The sequence below is a fragment of the Macrobrachium nipponense genome, chromosome 23 (genome assembly GCF_015104395.2).
Source record: "Macrobrachium nipponense isolate FS-2020 chromosome 23, ASM1510439v2, whole genome shotgun sequence".
Lineage (NCBI taxonomy): Eukaryota > Metazoa > Arthropoda > Malacostraca > Decapoda > Palaemonidae > Macrobrachium > Macrobrachium nipponense.
In genome coordinates this window covers 5602242-5624509 of record NC_061090.1, presented here as the reverse complement: position 1 = coordinate 5624509, position 22268 = coordinate 5602242, and the positions used below count along the sequence as shown (strand labels likewise).

The 22268-nt window shown below is 38.8% G+C and overlaps 1 protein-coding gene across 6 annotated transcripts in view; it reads left to right on the top strand.

Moving 5' to 3' along the window:
* Nucleotides 1-22268, top strand: part of LOC135198406 (exocyst complex component 3-like) — a 322829-nt gene that overhangs the window by 206465 nt on the left and 94096 nt on the right. For all 6 annotated transcript variants that reach the window (XM_064225949.1, XM_064225970.1, XM_064225981.1 and 3 more), the window contains exons 6-9: nt 3640-3761; nt 3918-4073; nt 4549-4674; nt 6872-7054. In XM_064225949.1, coding sequence (XP_064082019.1) covers nt 3640-3761; nt 3918-4073; nt 4549-4674; nt 6872-7054 — 587 coding nt within the window. The remainder of the gene's footprint in view (nt 1-3639; nt 3762-3917; nt 4074-4548; nt 4675-6871; nt 7055-22268) is intronic.

Below are 22268 nucleotides of genomic sequence, written 5' to 3'. Positions count from 1 at the left end.
TTTACATGCCGTGCCGCAAAAGGACGATGTTGATATGATCTATATTTTCAAATATCGCGGTAGATTTAGTCCCTCCCCTTAGCTCTGTTTCAGTGACGTCAACAGTCTCACCAGCCGTTCAGCTCACTCTTGAACATAAAAGATGCCAGATTTCTTTTAATCATAGGTATCAAAATAGCATTTCTGGGCTCGGCCACTCCCACAGGACCCATTGCTGTGCCCTGTGAAAACATTAGAGGAATTTCTACATAGGACTTCTATGAATTCCAAAGGGCCTCTGTTCATTAGAGAGAAAGGTGGCACCATCTCTCTGAAAGGCATAAGGCAACAAATTCTTTATTTCATTAAGAAAGCCAACCTTCAGTCATTCCCACTGGTACATGACATTAGAGCTATAGCAACGTCAATTAATTTCTTCCAGCACATGAGTTTCGAAGATCTGAAGAAATATACCGGTTGGAAGTCCCCCTCAGTTTTTAAACGCCACTATCTTAAGTCTTTGGAGGACCTTAAGTTCCCAGCGGTAGCTGTGGGGAACACTGTTTCCCCTGCTCCGGTCGGAAGTAGTTTGCAGTAGTTATCTTTTCTCCTTCCATCCTCCTTCCTACCAGTCTCATTATCAGTCTACCTCAACCCAGTAGCGTATTTTTAGTACTGAGCAGATTTATGTGATGTTGTACATAATAATTAGTTTATAAATGCCTTTCTCAACCTACATTGTATACAATTTGTTGGTTTAATGTCTATCATGTCTTAATTTTAAGTTTATTACCTTTACATTAAGGCTTATAGTTTATCTGTATATAATATTTATTATATTGATATATATATTGTAAATTGTTTTTCATTTGCACCCTTTTGAATTTATCTTTTGGTTGTTCTTGGTTTTTATATGTTAATAGCTTGGTGTTTTCTCTGGTACTATTTCACGGAGCGACACGGCCGAGCCCAGAAAAGAGTTTTTGACGTAGGAAAAATCTATTTCTAGGCGAGGAAGCCGTGTCGCCCAGTGAAATCCCGCCCTTATGTTTCAACTTCACCCCCACCCCCTCTTTCAACTGTGTCACCAAGCTAGGGTGCTATCTTCAGGTGTGACGCTACATCCGCTACCTAAGCGGTGGTAGGTAGCGAGCCGTAGGACGGCTCCCCTTTTCCTAAGGGTTTTTGATGTGGGAGAGGCTAATTGGAGAGGGTGCCGTGGTAGTGGTTTTCACTCGCCCCAGAACTATACCAACACCTTTTAATGAAGGTGAGCGAGCCAGAATATTCTGGCATGTCCAATTTAGCAGTTCTCTGGTATCATAGCAATATTTTACCTTAGAAATAGTGCTGAAGGAACCTATTTCACTGGGCGACACGGCTTCCTAGCCCAGAAATAGATTTTTCCTACGTCAAAATCCCTTAATTGTAAACCTTCCGTCAGCCCCAGGGGGTGGGACCAGGGAGGCTTTCCTATCTTGAAGTTACAATGTTCAAAAATTTACATAAATCTTTGTTTATATGTAAATTTTGGTGATAATGGTTTTTGATGATGATGGTTATTGTTTTCCATGAAATACTGATATAGAGACAGATAATTAAAGCAACAGTGACAATAGTAATATTGGTTTAAAAGTTAGTGTGCATATGTCAGTTAACATATATACATATATACACTGATTCAACCAATTAATAACTGCTGTGTATATTTTGCAATTTTATAGGCGATTCTTGAATAGCTAAGGATTTAATAATGTCATGAAAAAAATGTGAAATTATCTCAGCAAATACGCCATAAAACATTCCAAAACTAAAATGCATTTTTTGAAAAGAACATTTTCTTTCCAAAATATTTTCTTTTTAAATAACTATTTTCAAAATATCTCATAATTCATTTTTTATTATTAATCTGCAAAACAAGGAGAATACAACCATCTATAACATTAGGTGATGTTAAAAAATGAGCAAGAAAATATTAGTTCCATTACTGATGTTGCTAATGCATAATATTGCTGTTTTCCTTCGGTAGCAACTCCCTAGCACCTCTTGGGTTAAGGATGGCCAATTTTTAAAAATTCATGAATGGAAAGAGAAAGATGTATATATGGACTTATTATAAATTTTTTTTCTACCTTCCAGGGGAATTTGAGAGTGAATATTTGAACCCTGTGCAGATCCTCTTTTCCAAAAGTTATTGGTAAAAATATCCAAGATAATAAGTGTTTTTTCTAATTTTTTAAAATTTTATTTTGTGAAATTATAATACAGCTCACACAATATCATAATAGATTGAACTAAATCAGTAACAAATTCTGATTAATACAGTATATTTATTGTGAAATATTTATGAGACATCCTGGGTTTGGGAGCAGCACATCTCCCATGAACCCTGAACATATACATGTACGTATGTATGTTACCCAGACTCCATCACAAAGCTATACGTATATATATGCGAACATATACGTATGTATGTTACCTATCCACAAGGGGTTGATATATTTGTAAAAAAAAGAAAAGGTTTTGACAAAGCAGCAGAGATGTGTGAGGTAAGGTTGAATGCTTTTGTTGGCTTAAATTGTTTTGCTTGGATACACTCTGCAGTCCTGATTTGCCCTAAATGGAGTCTTGATTGGTCTCTCCTCACAATAAAAGCATTACAGAAAAAAGTCTGGAAAAGCCACAAAAAAGTTTTCAGTTTTCTCATTGAAAACTCCTCTTCGACATTGAGAAATGACTTTTTTTTATGCAGACTTTTTATGCAAATTTTTTTTTTTATTCCTCAAGGCTGCTACCATTACTTCTACCCCTCCTTCTTATTCACTCTGGCCTTAAGCAAATATTCTGTGTGAATGACATGGACCTCTTTTCCTTGGTAAAATTCTCCACACTCATGAGGAGCTTTTATCAATGTTGACCACTCCACAAACTCAGGTCTGAGGCTGTATAAGCCTTTGGGACAGTTTTTGGATAGAACCCTCATGATGAAAACTTGGCTTTTTCAAAGCATTTTGGTGAATTGCACAGCCTGTCATATCGAATCTTCATTCTGAGGGCTGGGGTTTGCTTTCATTCTTGTTTGTTCGTGAGTTTGTTGTGAAGATTAGAATCCATCAGTATTTGATGAGATATCTGAGGCTTTTAACCTCCTCCCCCAAGACTTTGTTGTGAGAAATGTAGATAAGATGCTTTAGTGTCCAGTGTGAGACTTGCAGTACTATCTGAATAGGACCCAGTATCTTTGGCCTTTCCAACATTGCCTGAGAGGACAGATAAAAATTCCAAATAATTTTGTTATTTTCTAGCGGCTTTAAGTCTAGTTTAAAGGATTTATATGTAATATTCAGTTCCAGGATATAAAAATACTTGAAAGAAGGTTTTTAAGATATACTTTCTAGTATACCTTTAAAAATTTCAAATTGAAATTTTAAAAATTTTAAGTGAAAACACTTTATCATTAGTAGTATGAAACATGTTATTGATGTCTCCATTTATAGAGGTAGTGATATGTTTTGTGTAATATATCTCACAAACGGTACAGCATTTCCTTTGCCATGTTCACTGCATTTATTTTATTGCACAATGACTGTTGAGTGTTGAAACTTTTGCCATGTATAAGAGAGGATTCTGCATATTATAATTTTAATGAAAAATTTTCAGGGAAGCAAGTTTGGATTATCTTGCAACGAACTCTTAACACTGTAAGGAAAGAACCAACACAGATTGTAACAGCACTAAGGATTGTTGAGCGTGAGGAACGTGCAGACCAGTTTGCCCTACAGGTATTACTTTTAACTATAAGTATAGTATGTAATGGCATTTTTGTGGATAAATTGCTCATATATATGTATTCTTGTCTAAAGAATTCACTAATTGAAAATCATAACTTGAAAAATGTTTACCATTTTTATGATGATCAATGTATAAATCACCTTCAGAGACAAAAAGGGTCTGGTTTCTTACCTCCTGGACGTCCAAAGAAATGGCGGGAGAAGTCTCTAAGTGTATTAGAGGGAGCTGTTGCCCAGCGAATTGAAGGCAACCAGTTTGAAGATAGAGAAGGTAGTAAGAATTGGCTTATCAAACATTTAGAGGTCAGTATCAACATTTTTGTTTTTTTTTACATTACAAGAATACTGTGATAGATGTATGAGGCATATATCAGTAGTAATGATATGTAACATAAAACATATAAAGCAAAACTTGTTACATACTGGGAGATAGCTTTATGTTGTATTTATCCAAGATTGTCATTAGAATATGTAAAAGAAAATGGCTTTGGTTATAAAGATTGACATGATTAGATTGAAATGGTGTAATGCAGCAAAGTGACATAGATAGGTCTGGTGTGATTAACAATGGGTTTCAGTGAAGCTTGAATGCCAATAGGGTGAGTAGGAGTGAGAAAGAGCTATGCAGATAAATATCATTAAGTTTTCCTGAACGCTTCCAATAGAAATAATTTTTCTTGTCTTTTATAAGCTATTGATATCTGCAGATATTTACCGAGTCTTTGCCATTCCTAGAAGTCTATTTCATCTACTGATTATGTACTTTTTGTTTTTCCAGGTCATCCGGTTGCTTTTGCTTGAAGACATGAAAGTCATTAGGTCTTTGTGTGTGCCTTGCTTTCCTCCTCATTATGATATCACAAACCGCTATGTACAGATGTATCACAAAAGTTTGGCAGCACATGTAAGTAGTGTACAGGTTTAGATGGTTAAAGCCCTTGTTCTGTAAAATATCATATTTATTTTTACTTTTACTGTAGGCTGCACAAGTCTTTCAGTTGAATTACATAATATTCATTTTCCTATCCTCTGAATGTCATTTACATAAAGTGTATCATTCCTAAAAAAATATACGTACTATGCTGTAGTTCTTTCATTTGTGAATAAATGAGTATTGTAATGTATTAAGTTACAAATCTTTTGTGGGTGTACTGTGAATTCTGTTATTTATGCTAATCATTTATAGTCAGTCATTAATGTAACTGACAAAATGAGTCATTAACCCTTTAACGCCGATTGGACGTATGATACGTCGACGAAAATTGTCTGTCGGGTGCCAAACAGACGTATGGTACGTCGACGAAAAAAGTTTTTTAAAAAATTCGCTGAAGAATAGTTATACGCCTACTAGGCAAAAACTATTGAATCGCGCCTTGGGGGTTGCTGGGAACTCACAGATCAAGGCGTTGTTTTGTTTACAATCGTTACCCAGGCGCGCAAGCGTGAATTTCTTTCTTCTCGCTCTGAAAAGCATCAGCGACACATCTCAGAAATTATTTAATCACTTTGACATAATTTTTGCACCATTTTATATTAGCCGTTACATGGAGTATTATATATGAAAATGTGTGCAATTTCATGTAAAATACAACTAAAAACAATTCATGGTTGTAGCTTTTATCACTTTTGAAGTATTTTCATATAAATAACGATAAGTGCCAAAATTTCAACCTTCGGTCAACTTTGACTCTAAACGAAAGGGTCAAAAAACGCAATTGTAAGCTAAAACTCTTATATTCTAGTAATATTCAATCATTTACCTTCATTTTGCAACAAATTGGAAGTCTCTAGCACAATATTTCGATTTATGGTGAATTTATGAAAGAAACTTTTTTCCTTACGCCGGCGCGGTAACTTCCGAAAAAATCATAAATTTTTTCGTTTGATTGTAACAATGTTTGTACCATTTTAAATTAGCTGTTACATAAAGTTTTATATATGGAAATGTGTGCAATTTCATGTAGAATACATCTAAAAACAACCCATGATTGTAGCTTTTATCAGTTTTGAAATATTTTCATATAAATAACGATAAGTGCCAAAATAGCAACCTTCGGTCAACTTTGACTCGACCGAAATGGTCGAAAAACGCAATTGTAAGCTAAAATTCTTACATTCTAGTAATATTCAATCATTTACCTTTATTTTGCAACAAATTGGAAGTCTCTAGCACAATATTTTGATTTATGGTGAATTTATGAAAAAAAACATACTCCTTACATCCACGCGGTAACTCTTCCGAAAAAAATCAGAAATTTTTTCGTCCGATTGTCAAAATGTTTACACCATTTTAAATTAGCCGTTACATAAAGTTTTATATATGAAAATGTGTGCAATTCCATGTAGAATACAACTAAAAACAACCCATGGTTGTAGCTTTTATCAGTTTTGAAATATTTTCATATAAATAACGATAAATAGAAAAAATTTGTCCTTTGGTCAACTTTAACTCTACCGAAATGGTCCCAAACTGCAATTGTAAGCTACAACACTTACAGTCTAGTAATATTCAATCAATTAACTTCATTTGGCAACAAATGGGAAGTCTCTAACACAATATTTCAATTTATGGTGAATTTTTGAAACCTTATTTTTTTTTTTTTTTTTTTTTTTTTTTTTTTTGTCTTGAGTGTTACAAATTCATGCATCATTTTGTGATAATATTTTCTCTGTGTTGCCTTGATCATTTTACAATGTGTTATATACCAAAATGATTGCAATGTAGTGTACAATACAACGAAAAAAAATTAACTAGTTAGCTTTAACCGTTTTGCTCACAGCGCGATTTGTATACAATTATTTATGAAATTTTTTTTTTTCGCACTGTCACATATCCCAATATTTATATATGATAATGACATTTTTTTCATTTCTGATGGTTGCATACTAAACTTCAGGCAATGACAAAAAAAGGAGCCAAAAATGAAGTCGTAATCTTGAAAACTAAGCGTGCTGTGATTTAAAAAAAATAAAAAATTTTCCGCTTCAGCACTTACTTGCGAACGCTGCCCGCATACGGGAGACGATTTCAAAATACCGCTTTGGCGTTTAAGGGTTAATATGCTTGTATAATGTATAACTAAATACTTGTGCAATTACAGCTCATAGAATTGGTTGATGGTGGTTTAGAAGACAATGAATATGTCTCACTACTATCCTGGGTTCTAAATGTGTATGGAGGCAAAGAGCTGATGGGGCATCCTACGCTCAATATAAATGTTGCTAAACTTGGACCTTTGCTGGACAACAAGGTCTTAGATGATCTTATATCCAAATACCTTCAGGTAAGGGCATTTCAGAATTCTTAGAATAACAGTATGTTTACCGATGTTAATTGAAATTTTATCGAACAGATACACTGACAGCTAATGATACTCATTGCATTAAGTATTGTTTTTCTTTCTCTGGCAGTTCAGTATTTTATATATATATTTTGTCAAGTTTTTATATTTCTCCAGTTACTGATTTCATTATTTGCAGTATTAGCAAATTGGTTTTGCAAAATATTTTCTCATTGATAGGTTCTATGAATGGTTTGTGATAAGTACACAAGAGATTTATCATTAGTGGTTTTTTAATTCTTGCAGAGTGCCATAAGTGTTCTCATTGCCCATACTAGCCATTGTCAGGACCATCTGAAAGCATGGTCATACTGGACCCCATGATTGTAGGTCCCCATCCTTCTATATTTTTCAAGTGAGATGTTTTGGCAGAGTAGATAGTCACTGCAACATTGTTTTTCTTGGATAATACAAACTATTTGTTTTATAAAGGAGTATTCCCAGCATGAGCTGGAAATGGTTGTTTAAGTTTAGAAACAATGTGGATTATTGGTGGTAAGTAGATTAGTGGTGAGGTTCCCTTTCATGTGTTCGAAACCCAGCCTTTTTTCGTGGCTAGCCTCGTTTGCTTGATTTTGGATTACAATTGTGTGATTCAAGATGTATGTTTTTCAAAAGAACAAAGGTTTGAATGATCTGCACACATGTAGGACATGAATGACAGTTTGGTTGCTTCATGTCCTCTTTTGCTGTTGATCCTTGCAGTGGAAGATCAAAAAAAGTTTCCTGATATCTTCAGAAGGGAACACTCCCCTTTTGACATTGCCAAACCTTTTCAGTTCCTTTCTTCTTTTCCTACTTGTTCTTTCCTGGCTTGGTGGGATGTGAATATGCATGGGAAAGGTGGCTAGCACATGATCTTCAATATCAAGTGTAGGTGCCAGAGGTGCTGTTTCACCTGGAGAGACCCTTGTGCATTCTTGAATGTTCCAAACATGGCAACAGAGAGCCTCAAGCACCTCAAGTTGATCTAGCTTAGCTTTGATATTCCAGGTGACTCATCATTCTCTGCCATTTGTATTTGGCTAAGAGGTCAATCTGCCCTAGGTCGACTCTGGGTCCCTCAGGTGAACAGCCTAAACTGTGAAGCAGAAGATTCCTAGCCTCGAAATACTTTATCAAGTTTCTTCCCCCTCTTCTGATCTGAGCGGAAGTTTCATGCACTAGGAGTTTTGGCCCCATAGTGGTTCGACCTTTGGTTAAACACACTCGCTACATGTATAGTATGTTAGCAATGGGTTTTTGTCCATATGCAAGCCATTGAATTAGCTTCATGTTTAACTTTAGTGTGTAAGACAAAGGTTTATGTTGCAAAACATTAAAGTTATTTTTCTAAAGTTATTTTTGTGGAACTCCTATTAAGAAATGATTGGAAAAACAACTTTATGTATGTTTAGGTAATATTACTATACAGTATGTATTTATAACCCATGCCAAAATAAAAGAAAATAAAAAAAGAAGGAATGAAGATTATAGGACATGCAATAGATGAAAATGTGTAAAAATTCTCTGACATAGCCTGAGAAAGAAAGAAGCATCACCTGGTCAAAAGTTCCGGAGGCACTTAATTTTTGCAGAGTGAATAGTTCATTAGTTACTTAATGTGGGTTGTTATGACTTGGGTGTTAACATGGCCATTGTTATATACTGTATATTTCCGTGTACAGTGGTACCTCGAGATACAAAATTAATCCGTTCCGAGGCGCCTTTCATATCATGAGGTTTTACATGTAAAATGGCTAATCCGTTCCAAGCCCTCCAAAAACACCCCAGTAAATTTCATAGTAAAGCTAAATTGACCTATAAACAATGAAATACTTCAACAATTTGGACCATTCAATACCTAAATTAATAACGGACTGCTAATTACCTGTAAATAAAGTGTATTAGTGTACATGGTATACAAGAAATACTGTACGTATGTAGTAAAATGTGGAAGCCTACCTTTCGAGTTAGGCTATCTCCGAAAGTGGCGACAGAGGAGGAGGAAAAACGGCAGATATGTACGTACGTACGTACACTTAACTTTACGAAACATAAAAAAAAATGTAAGGAAAACTAAACAAAAATTTACGAAACACATTAACAAAACTGTAACACATAACTACAAAAAACTAAAATTTAAAAAAAAAAATTTTCTTTTTTTTTCTTATTTCTAATTTTTTTTTACTTTTGTATACTTTACGTAGTTTTTTTTTTTTTTTTTTTTTTTTTTTAACAAAATTTCAACTTTATCACCACTTTCAACTTTCTGTTTTTTAGTATCACTTTGTTCTTCCTTTTTACTTACTCCTGCTAATACTAAAGGCCTCTTTAAAAAATAACTATCCAAGGAAGATTGCTTCTGCCTACTTTTCACAATATTCCTGAAACGACTCAGGCAAACGTCATCGAACTGCGCAAGCATACGACCTGTGTGAGCCTTTTCGGGGTGTCTTTTTTTCTACAAACGATTGCACTTTATGAAAAGCGGCTAGAACATCCTTAATTTCTGCCGTTGTCATAGGGTTGTCCTCCTCCTCCTCGCCGCTGCTAGAGAACTCCTCTTGAACGACTTTATGTTGCATGGCCTCCTACTCCTTCAGGTCATCCGTCGTGAGCTCCTCGTTGATGTCATCCTCGTTGACGACCAGCCCCATGGACTTGCCGAGTGCAACGATCTCATCAAGATCTGGTTCCAAAACAGTTTCAGGATCGTCAACTGTTTCTGAATCTGCAGCAACAGCTTCGCCCACGTCGAATCCCTCGAAGTCTCGGGCGGATATGGCATCTGGCCAGAGTTTCCTCCACGAGGAATTCAAAGTTCGCCTCGAAACCTCCTGCCAAGCTTGGTCGATGAGTCGGATGCATATGACGATGTCAAAATGCTCCTTCCAAAATTCACGCAAGGTGAGGTTTGTGGTATCGGTGATGTCGAAACATCTCTTGAAAAGATGTTTCGTATACAGCCTCTTAAAGTTTGATATCACTTGCTGGTCCATGGACTGGAGGAGAGGGGTGGTGTTAGGAGGAAGATAAAGAACCTTGATGAAGGAATACTCCACTAGGATATCTTCCTCGAGGCCAGGAGGGTGGGAAGGGGCATTGTCCAACACCAGCAGACATTTCAGAGGGAGGCGCTTCTCTTCCAAGAATTTCTTCACTGTCGGGCTGAAACACAGATTTACCCACTCCGTGAACAAAAGCCTCATTACCCAGGCTTTCGCATTAGCCCTCCACATCACTGGAAGCTTCTCCTTAAGCACTTTGTGGGCCTTGAAGGCTCGAGGAGTCTCGGAATGATACACCAGTATGGGCTTCATCTTGCAATCCCCACTGGCGTTTGAACAAAGTGCGAGCGTAAGCCTGTCTTTCATAGGCTTATGCCCGGATAGCTTCTTCTCTTCCTGCGTGATGTACGTCCGACGAGGCATTTTTTTCCAAAAAAGGCCAGTCTCATCACAGTTGAAGACTTGCTGAGAACTGTAGCCTTCCTTGGTCATCATCTCGTCGAACGTCTTTTTAAAGGCTTCGGCCGCTTTTGTGTCTGAGCTGGCTGCCTCCCCATGCCGCACCACCGAATGGATACCAGTCCATTTATGGAATTTCTTGAACCACCCATGCGAAGCCTTGAATTCTGGGGTTGGCGTTGATGTCCCTTCTCCTCCGTCATCTTCCACCTGGGCAATCAAATCGCCGAAAATAGCGCTGGCCTTGTGGGAGATTGCCGTCTCCGTTATCGTATCGCCAGCGATTTCTTTGTCTTTTATCCAGACAAGAAGCAGCCGTTCCATCTCGTCGTGCACGTGGGTCCTCTTGCTGGACAAAATAGTGATGCCCTTGGAAGGTGTAGCTGCTTTGATGACATCCTTCTGCTTAAGGATGGTGCCTATTGTCGACGGATTTCAGCCGTATTCCTTGGCGATCACACTCAATCGCATACCAGCTTCATACTTCTTGATAATCTCCATCTTTGTCTCCAAAGAGAGCATTCGCTTCTTTCCATGAATTTCAACTTTATTGGGACCCATAACTACGTTATACTGTACGTAATTTACGTATAAGTAGAGTAAAGTTTTCACACAACACGATAAAGTAAGTATACTGCAACGAAATCACTAACGAATTTACGTTAATAAACAAAATCGTTAGACCGAACGAATACCGCATGCGTATGATACAGATGATGCCGTGCAGTGGCCGAAGAAGCACGCTGCTACGTAGATGCATCATGGGAGGGATGCTGACCAATAGGAAAGAAGGATCTCATGGCAGTGACTAGCATCAGGAACCAATGGGAGAGCAGGAGGATGGTGGCGAGTCTATTCAGTTGGCGCGTGCGAGTTTGTTATCGGTGGTTCGGGCGAATCTCGGACTTTACAGAAACCTTTCGTATCTTGAAAACTTTTTGTATGTAGAGCCGTTAAATTTTTCGTGTTAGCTTTCTTATCTCAAGTTTTTCGTAAGTTGAGCCTTTCGTATCTCGAGGTACCACTGTATAAGATGACCTTTAGATAAGACGAGGTCAAAACCGAAATTTATTTTAGGAGAAAGGTGATTTATTTAAAAAAATTAAATGATGGCTTAAATAAAGCTTGTTGCATCCAATTACAGTATTACTATTACATACTATTATCATATTATTACTGTAATACAGAATATAAACATCGTCATGTACACTGTTTGCATTTGATATTGTTTACATTTTCAAATTCTTGATTGAGTATTATTGATTTCTTCATTGCCATTAGTTGCTAGAGGAGATATAATTTGGAAATACCTTTTCTCATAAAATAACGAAGTTTGGGTGAAAACTTGCATATATTACTTCATTGTATAAGCATTCGGTGCAATTTCTGCAGTTCCACCAATCACTTTTGCCCTGACCGATATTTGTTTGTTTCAGCCTCGGCTATAACCTGCAGCTTTGATTTACGTACTACATACTATAGTTGGCTCACTTAAGGTAGGTTCTTGGGTGAGCCCTGTGCCTATGAGACATTTGTTTGGTGGCCTCTGATTGGGTGGTACTGGGAGGTAGGCAGCTCGCTCGTATCTCATATTTTCATCTGCAGCTTAGAAAACTAGAAATATGTTTATATTTCTTCATTTATCTCACATTTTGTACCAGATAGGAAAGTTTTGGTCATACCATAGGATTCGGTATTAATTGCACAACTAAATCATCTTTACATGAAATCAATAAGATAAAACACAAAGGAATTACAGTGAGTAAAAGTGAAGAGAGAAGTATTTAATTCTTTATACCTGTTTCGAATTATCATCAGATTTTGCATCATTCATGCGATCAAGATAAAATAAAACTTGTTTTCATACAGTAAATTCACCCTGAATACGCTGGTGCTTTCAGATTTTAGATGGGTGTGATATTGAAGAGAAAATTAAGATGTGTTTTATTATGTTGCATCCATACTTGACTCAGCCTGAAAGGAAGTCAATCTTACTTAGTTCTTTTTTGTTTATTACCTCACTTAGATTATTATTTCATATCACTCAAATAAGTCTCTGATATTTCTTTCGTTTGAAAATATATTCATATGAGAAAATTAGGAACAGTATGCTAAAACAACCTGATTAAAGCTTAGGCTGAGTTGAAGAGTGCAAAGTCTGTCCTTAGAGTTCAACTTCTTCCCTCGACTGAATTTTCCTCGACCAGATCTGAGGCTCTAACGATACCAGATGCATCCATCTGATTATTTTTTTTATTTTTTATCAGATATGTCCAGACATGTACGTATGATGTTGGATTGAACATGTTCGACAGTCACATTGGGAATTCTGTGTTGTTATTTACAGAAAATGTAATGATATAACACTGTAAATATTGTCAAACTGCAGCCTTCTTGTTCTCTTTACATATCACATGCATCTAAAATGTGAAAGCACCAGCGTATTCTGGGTGAATTTGTAAGGAAACGCAAGTTTTATTTTTTATCCTGATCACATGAATGATGCAAAATCCGATGATAAGTAAAAACAGGTATAAAGAATTAAATGCTTCTCTCTTCAATTTTACTCATAATTCCTTTGTGTTTTATCTTATTGATTTTGGGAAAAGATGACTTAATTGTACAATTAATATTGATTCCTATCTTGTGCAAAGCATGAGATAATTGAAGAAATATACACATACTTCTAGTTTTCTAAGCTGTAGACAAAAATATGAGACACTTAATGAGCAGCCTACCTACCGGTACCAGCCAATCAGAGGCTGCCAAAGAAATGCCTCGTAGGCACAGGGCTCACCCAAGAATCTACCTTAAGTGAACCGACTATAGTATTCTTTCTTGAGCTCTCGATTGTATGAAGGATGAACAAAAAGGCATTTTATTTGTACTTATGGAAACCACCACTGAGAATTGGCAGGGTTTAACAATTTGACAATTTTAACGTAGCTATTAATAAATGATCAATAGTTACAGTAATTGACATCAGCAGTCAGCTGTATCTCAATTAATTTTTTATGTCAATTCAGGTTTACAATCGCTTCATCCAGAATTCTAAAAATGGAATTTTTTAGTGGAGGATGGAGTAGCATCATTAGTATTACAGTCGATGAAATGGAGAGAGGAGAGAGGAGAGGAGAGGAGCGAGAGCGAGAGAAGAGAGAGAGAGAGAGAGAGAGAGGACGAGAGAGAGAGAGAGAGAGAGAGAGAGAGAGACTGTTGCCTCAGTTATGTTGTTGCACTGATCAGTATCATCTTGCAAAAGTTAAATAATACCACTAATTTTAATAAAAACTGTTTTTCTGTCTTTCTTAAGATAATCAGCTGATCACATTTTACCTATATCATCACTGTTTTTAGTTGCCAATGGAATTAACTCAAAGATACATTCCTTTCGTAAGTTATCAAAGCTGGGTTTAACAAAGCAGATTCTATATCATGTTTTTTATACATACATTGCCTAAAAGGGAAATGTTTCATTGCCATTCACAAAGAACTGCTAATAACAATACAGTAAGGAACAATTATTATTGTACACAATAATCATTCGTGTGACTAAATTGTTCTAAACAGTTACAAACAGCTTTGCATGCGGCCTCACTTGATGTTCACTGTGATTTTGTTATAAAAGCATGGGAGGAATGTTACTATAGAAAGTGTCATAAAATCATTAAAAAAATTTCATCAATAATACCCTATGTTGGGGGCAGATGTGATGAATCTTGTGATATGTATGAAAAACTTTGAATGAAAAATGAATACGTATTATGTTATCCTAATGGTTTTACTACTGTAATTACACTATCATTGAAATTTCTGAAAGGTTATTGTCTTACCGAAAGATAAAGGTTGCTGTGAGTGCAATCGCAACTCGATGTTTACAACTTCTCAACTGGGATCACATAGATAAAAGTTGATTTCATTGATATAGAATTATACCTCAAATAGACTATTTGCTTTGGAGGTATGCCAATAATATACAGTGGACATCCTATTTTTGCGGGGATGCATACCAGACCCCTCTGCAATTAGTTAAAACCTGTGAATACTTAGAACCTCCTCTAAAAACACTTATAACTGTCTATCTTGAAAGTCCAAATACCAAATGTATACCTTAAATAACATCCGACTTCAAATATGCCTTAAATTACTATCCTATTAATGTATACTGTATGAATTTGTGAGATATTATTAATATAATTTCAGAGAGAGAGAGAGAGAGAGAGAGAGAGAGAGAGAGAGAGAGAGAGAGAGAGAGAGAGAGAGAGAGAGAGAGCATTGAATTGGCAACATCATACAGTGTTCCCCCCATATTCGCAAGGGATGTGTACCAGACACCCCCGTGAATAGTTAAAACCTGCAAATAGTTAGAACCACCACAAAAAATGCTTATAACTGCCTATCTTGAAAGTTCAGATACCAAATGTATACCTTAAATAAAATCCTACTTCAAATATATCTAAAATTACTAATCTATTACGGAATTAATCTTTAAGGATATATTATTAATATAATTTCAAAGTCATCTTAAACATTTTACCATTAAAAATATATACCTACAGTCAATAACAGAGAGAGAGAGAGAGAGAGAGAGAGAGAGAGAGAGAGAGAGAGAGAGAGAGAGAGAGAGAGAGAAGCTCTTGACAGGAACGTAAACCAGATCCTCTTCGTTAATTTGGCCCGTTTTAGAGTACCTTGCCCTTAAACTGCTGTTTAACCTGTCTGTATTCGTGCATGAATATGTCTAGGATGTGCTTAATCCACTTAGTGACATAAATAGGGCTGTGAAAGTGCGTTCTAACTTAGTGTATTAGGGCCTAGTTGACTTGATGCGCATTCTCAAATGGCCCCCACGCAGATTTTCCTTAGTGACGTCACGGATACGTCATTGTTACGTCATAATTTCTACCAACTAACAGAGCCTTGCTATGATTTGAAAGTGAAGTTTTAGAGTTTTCTTGTGAAATGGCATCTTGTTATTGTGATCGTCAAAACGATGATAACCAACTGGACTGCTCTTCATGTAACAGGAAAGCACATCGGAAATGTGAGGGAATATCTATGGAAGACTACAGAAAGGTAGAGAAGTCAATTTCTATTGGATGTAAGGGTCTTAAATTCTACTGTAGAAGATGTGAGCCCAATTTTTCGGAGACAGTTACCTTGAATGAGCTTTGCCGAAAAATGGAAACGTTAGAATTAATGACAAGAGATATGTTTGCTTCATTAGAAAAACAAATAATTGAACTGAAGACGGAAAATCAATTTCTTAGGCTTGGGGTTACTGGTGAGCTACCTGTAAAGGATTTGAAACCAAGTTATTCTGACTGGTGTAAGAGAGAAATTTGATTTTGATTGCTGATGAAGATGAGAATGAAGCTACCACAATGGAAGAGAAGAAAGGTGTATTAACAAAAGTCCTTGGGAATATTCAAATTAGTAATGTAAAGCCTACGAAAAAAGGTTCACTGGTCGTTGACTTTCCAGACAAAAAAACGAGAAAATGCTAAACGAACTCTGGACCAGACAGCTGATGACCATAAATTATGTTCAACTGTACTTCAGAAGATGTCGCCTAAAATCACCATTGCCAATGTTAGTAATCAAGAACAGATGGATGACGTCCTGCCTGCGATTTTGAAGAAGAATAATATATTTCAAGGTATTAATGTAAGTCCAGATGATATGAAACTAGTATCAACTAGAGAAGCTAAAGATGGTAAATCGTATAATTATACTTTTAAATGTACACCTATCATTAGACGCAGGATATACGAAAATGGAGATATACTTTTCACCAACTTTGGTCGACATAAGGTATGGGATAGTTATCATGTTATAATATGTAACTACTGTCAAGGATATGGTCATTTTGAGTCCAAATGTAGAGTCAAGGCTTCTAATGGATCTCGGATATGTGGACGTTGTAACGGAACTGATCATGAGACAAGGCATTGTCAGTCTGAAAGTTTGAAATGTCATCATTGTGCGCGAGTGAACCTCTCCGATAATGAACATGCTGTTTTTGACTGGAATTGTCCATCGAATGTTGCTGAGAGGAAGCGAATTGCCCAACAAACTGATCATGGATTCCAGTAATAGAAGAATAAAATGTGCCTTACTGAATGCGCAGTCAGTATGCAACAAGACAATAGAATTAAGAGACTTAATCTGTGAACAAGGAATAGATGTGTTCGCTATAACAGAAACATGGCTAAGTGCTACTGATAATTTGAAAATTAATGAACTATTGCCGGACACTCATAAACTTTTTCACACACCACGTAATTTTGGTCAGGGAGGTGGGGTTGGATTGTTTTATCCAAAACATTTACAAACGTTAGAATTAGGGTCGTTGGAGCATTTGTGAGTTTTGAGTATTTAGCCTTGGAGTTTAAGGCTTATAATTACAGTTTTTATTTTTAGTAGTATATCGTCCTCCGCAGCTAAGCAAGGCTACGTTTTTAGAGGACTTTTCTGTATTCTTGGATTGTTTTGAAAATGAAAAATGTAATGTATATATATGTGGAGATTTTAATATGTGGTTAGAGGATTATAGAGATACAAATGTAAAGAAGTTTATTGATATAATGAACAATATGAATTTTGTTAATAAGGTGAATGTATTTACCTCTAGGGCAGATCATATTTTAGATGCTGTGTTTAGTTTTGCGGGTGATGATTACTTTATGAATTTGATAGTGGAGCCAGATTTTTCTATCTCTTTTTACCACAAGCTTCTTATGTTTGATATTTCAGTCTTATTACCAAGTAAACTTAGGACTAAAATAACATTTAGGAACAAACGGTTATTAGACTCTACTGTGCTAATAGATGTGGGTGTTACTGTTATTGAAGAGAAATATAATGAACCCTGTGGATGTACCGACTTAAATAGTAGCAGAAATATTTCTGTAGGTGAATGTTTTGTCTGTCTTGTTGCTTTGTATTTTTCTGTATTTTCCAAAGAATATGATAAAATGTGCCCTGTGGTAGAGAAAGATATTGTCATAAAAGACAGCTCCCCATGGTTCAATGCTGCAATTAGGGAAGCTAGGAAAAAATGGAGGTTGGCAGAGTCATGTTGGCATAAGCATAAAACAAAGAGAAATCGAATGTTATATGTGGAAGCTAGGAATGAGGTAAATAGATTATTAAGAGATGTAAAGAAGACATATTATAATGAAAAAGTAACTGAGGTTGGGTCCAATATCAAAAGGCTGTATTCTGTGTTCGATGAACTTTTAGGGAAAATTAAGAGGCATGTTTTACCAGACGGGAGGTCTGAGCTTGAATTGGCAAATGAATTTGCTGAATTCTTTGAGTCAAAGGTTGCCTGTTTACTTTGTAACTTCACAACTGATGTTTCTTGCACCTATCCTTACTTTCCTGATTTTCCTTTCTCAAAGTTTTCGCAGTTTAGGCCAATTTCACTCGATGCTTACAAAACTATGTTCATTAGTTCTGGCCGCTCTTATTGCAGTAACGATCCTTTTTATACATTCAACTTCCCTGGCAGATATATACTTAGCTATAGACTCCGTCGTCCCCGACAGAAATTCGAATTTCGCGGCACACGCTACAGGTAGGTCAGGTGATCTACCGCCACTGCTGCTGGGTGGCAGAACTAGGAACCATCCCATTTTCTAAAACAGATTTGCTCTGTCGAGGGTAGCCATAACATCGTTGTTGTTGCCTCCTGACTTGGATTTCGTTTTTCATTGCCGTTGATCTTCTGGACTGTGTTTTTGGTGACGTATTTGGATCTGTGGTTTGGCATACGCTTTTGTGGAACGTTTTTTGGATTTTGGCTTTGGATTTTGCTAAAAAATGTCTGATTCTAGCTGCGAATTTAGAAGATGTATGAATGAGGGTTGTTTGGTGAGGCTACCAAAAGTGTCGTTAGATCCTCACAAGGTATGCAAGAAGTGTAGGGGATATGAATGCACGAGAAATAACACGTGTGATGAATGTGTGAATATGGATGAGGAAGGATGGAAGAAACTAGATTCCTACTTAAGGAAACTAGAGAGAGATAGGGTTAGAAAGGCTGTCTCTAGAAGTATGAGTAGATCACGCTCTAACGAGCCAGTTAGTATAACTAACCCCCAAGTAATTGCTTCCTCACATGCAGTATCAACCTCTCCCGTAGCAGATGTTGCAAGTTCTGCTACGGAGATTGCAAATCTGAAGACCGCATTAAGAAGGATGGAGCTTGAAATGCAAGCTCTTAAAGGTAAGAATGTGGAAAGTGACATAAGTGTCCCCAGTGTAGTGGAGGGTGCGTCTGATCACTCTGTCTCGCTCCCAGACCTAGACCTCTTCCAAGCTCCCAGGCCCAGAGGAGAAGGAATGTCGACAGTCGTACGGAGGTTACGGAGAATCCCCACCGGTCAGGCGTCCCCCTCGGCAGGGAATCTGTAGCGTCCCAGACTGCCCAAGGATCGCCATTGGAAAGGCATCCTGAAAGAGTGCTTTTCGTCATCCGATTCGTCTCCTCGAAGAAGTGGATGGACTTCCGACGAATTGTCGCGTCCGATCAAGAGGAGTTGGAAAGCCTCCGACGTTGGACTCGAGCCCGGAACGTTTTCCGGACGATTTCTCCCTACGAGAGGAAAAGAGCCAAAAGGACAATATTCTCGATTCTCCTACACCTTCCAGAGCTCATTCTCCTATTCATGACAAAGAGAAGGAAGGAACAGCGACGGACATCCTACGTAAAATGCAGTAGCAGATTTCCTCTTTAGTAGGAGTATTGAGAAAAGACCTCCCGAGGAAAAAGGACGATTTTCTTCCGGTTAAGAGATCTCGTCCAAGAAGGGCGTTCCGGACTCCAGACTTATCTCCTCTACTCCTCGTACGAGTACAGAGAGGAATAAAGAAAGAAGGATGAAAAAAACTCATAGAATTGAGACGCAACATACGGACAATGACGAAGAGTGTCCGAGTCGGACAGAACCACCCAGGCGCTCGGCGCCAGAATTGGACTACTCGGACGGGAAAAAGTGTCCTACGCGGACGGCGCCAACCAGACACCATCGCCAGAAGCGGACAGCCCGGACAGGCAGATATGTCCTATGCGGACAACATGTTCAAGCGATGCCTGCCTACTGCGGACAGCCGTGGCAAGGCGGACAGCCTTGATAGGAAAAAACGTCGTGCGCAGGCAACTCCGTCCGGGCGCCAGGAGCCAGAAGCGGACAAGACGGGGGGGGTGGGGGGGGAACCCCCCAAAGGGGGGGGGGGGCAGAAGTGTCGTACTGGAATGACACCAGCCAAGCGCCAAGTTCCATATGTGGACAGCTCGGACAGACGACACAGTCCGAGACGGACAGATACGTCCAAGCGCATTGAAAGATTTTCTTCAAAAGAACAATACGGAGAAATCAACCAGGAAGCGTCTCTTTATGATTTGGACCAGGAACGGATTTTCTCTGGACAGAGATGAAAAGACGTCGCACAGGCGGGGGTGTGCCGTCGTCCTGTTTCACGTATGTCCGTTTCTGGTGAAAATCTGCCGCAAGCACAGCGTCTCCTGAGAAGAATGCAAAATGTCGCACAGGCGGCCGTCATTCTTGTCAGGAGGGCTTAGATGATTATCGGGTTTTTTCTCAGGATCGGCATTCTCCCGACAGGGACAACAAGATGTCACAGGCAGCCGTTCGACCTTGTCGGGAAGCAGTTGATCCTGCGAAGAGTCCTTCACCTTGCGAGAAGAGACGTTCTCCCTCGGCTAATAATGATTCTCCGGTGGAACTTGCATTAGAAGATGTCTCTGACACCGAAGATCAAAAAGCGGCGGGACTATCAGACTACAAAGCGTTGGCTGCGCTTTTACTCCAAGAATTTGGAGATTCATTGAGTCCTGCCGCTCTCCTTCTCCTCGGTCGCTGTTCACGAGCGCGAAAACCGCAAAAGAGTCGTCCTCCTTCTTGAAGATGCGGCCGACAATTTCCATGAAGAAGGCTTTGCAGTCTTTTGGAAATTGGCTTAACTCCAAGAAGGAGGCGGGAAAGACTGTCTTTACCTGCCCTCCCTCCAGACTTTCTGGGAGGAGGGGTATCTGGTATGAGACAGGCGAAGCAATGGGACTCGCCCTCCCAGCGACTGCAGAGGGCAGATTTCTCAACGCTGGTGGACGCGTCAAGGAGACGCTCTCTTTCTTCAGCCAAGACAACTTGGGGAATGTCTGAAATGGACCATCTCCTCAAGGGATTGTTCCATGTCTTGGAAGTTTTCAACTTTCTGGACTGGTCCCTTGGGGTGATGGCCAAGAGGACACAAGACAATGAACAACTGAGACCCCGATATCCTTATAGTATTTTGACTTGTATGGATAAAGGAGTGCAAGACGGATTGGGAGAAGTGGCCTCCCTTTTCGGGGCGGGAATACTTAAGAAGAGAACTGTATTCAGTCTTTTCTTACGAAAGCTGTCTCTCCGGCCACAGAGGTCGTCCCTTCTGTACGCTCCTCTGTCTAACCAGCTTTTCCCTTCTCAGTTAGTGAAAGATATTTCTCACTCACTTACCGAGAGGCGACACAGGACCTTCTGGTTCAATCAACCAAAAGGCCGAAGACAGCTGTTCCTGCCACGAGGGAAGGGGAGACACGGGTCCCGAAGCCGCCCTTTCGAGGGAGTTCATCTTCGAGATCCTCCTTTAAGAAGAGAGGAGCAGAAAGAAGAGGTAGGCTTCTGCCTTTAGACCTACAGAAAAGCAAATGAACCTCAAGTCCTCCAAACACCAGTAGGCGCCAGACTACTGAATTTTGCAGAAGATGGACGTCGAGAGGGGCGGACAACTGGTCCCTCTCAATTGTGAGGAGAGGATATCGTATCCCTTCAGGGACAGACCTCCCTTGACGTCTATTCCGAGAGAACTGTCGGCGAAGTACGCGGACCCTGTCAGAGGAAGATCCTTCTGCAATTAGTGAACAAATGTTGGACAAGGAGGCCATAGAATTAGTACCGGATCCACACTCAGGGCTTTTACAATCGACTGTTCCTAGTTCCGAAAGCCTCGGGAGGGTGGAGACCTGTCCTGGATGTGAGCGCACTGAACCGATTCGTAGAGAAACAGAAGTTCTCTATGGAAACATCCAAATCGGTGCTAGCGGCTCTGCGTCCAGGAGATTGGATGGCCTCCTTGGATCTACAAGACGCATATTTTCACGTCCCATCTTCATCCGTCATCGAGGAAATATCTACGATTCATGATGCAGGAAGGGTCTTTCAATTCAGGGCCATGTGCTTCGGCCTGTCTACGGCTCCTCAAGTGTTCACCAACCTTATGAGGAACGTAGGCACGGTGGCTTCATCTGGAGGGGGTGAACATATCCCTCTATCTGGACGACTGGCTAATAAGGGCCAAGTCAAAACAACAATGTTTGGAGGACTTAGAAACGACGTTGAATCTCGTTCGCTCACTCCGACTGCTCGTGAACCTCGAGAAGTCTCAGATGGTCCCCAGCCAAGACATTGTCTATCTGGGGATTCAGATGGATTCTCGGGTTTTCGAGGCATTTCCATCGCAAGACAGAATTGCTCGAGGCTTGGAGAAAATATCAAACTTCTTAGGGAAAGAACGAAGCTCAGCGAGGGAATGGTTAAGTCTTCTGGGCACCCTTTCGTCGCTGGAGCAGTTCGTTTCCCTAGGGAGGCTCAATCTGAGACCTCTGCAATTTTACCTGCAAAGAATGTGGGACAGAAAGA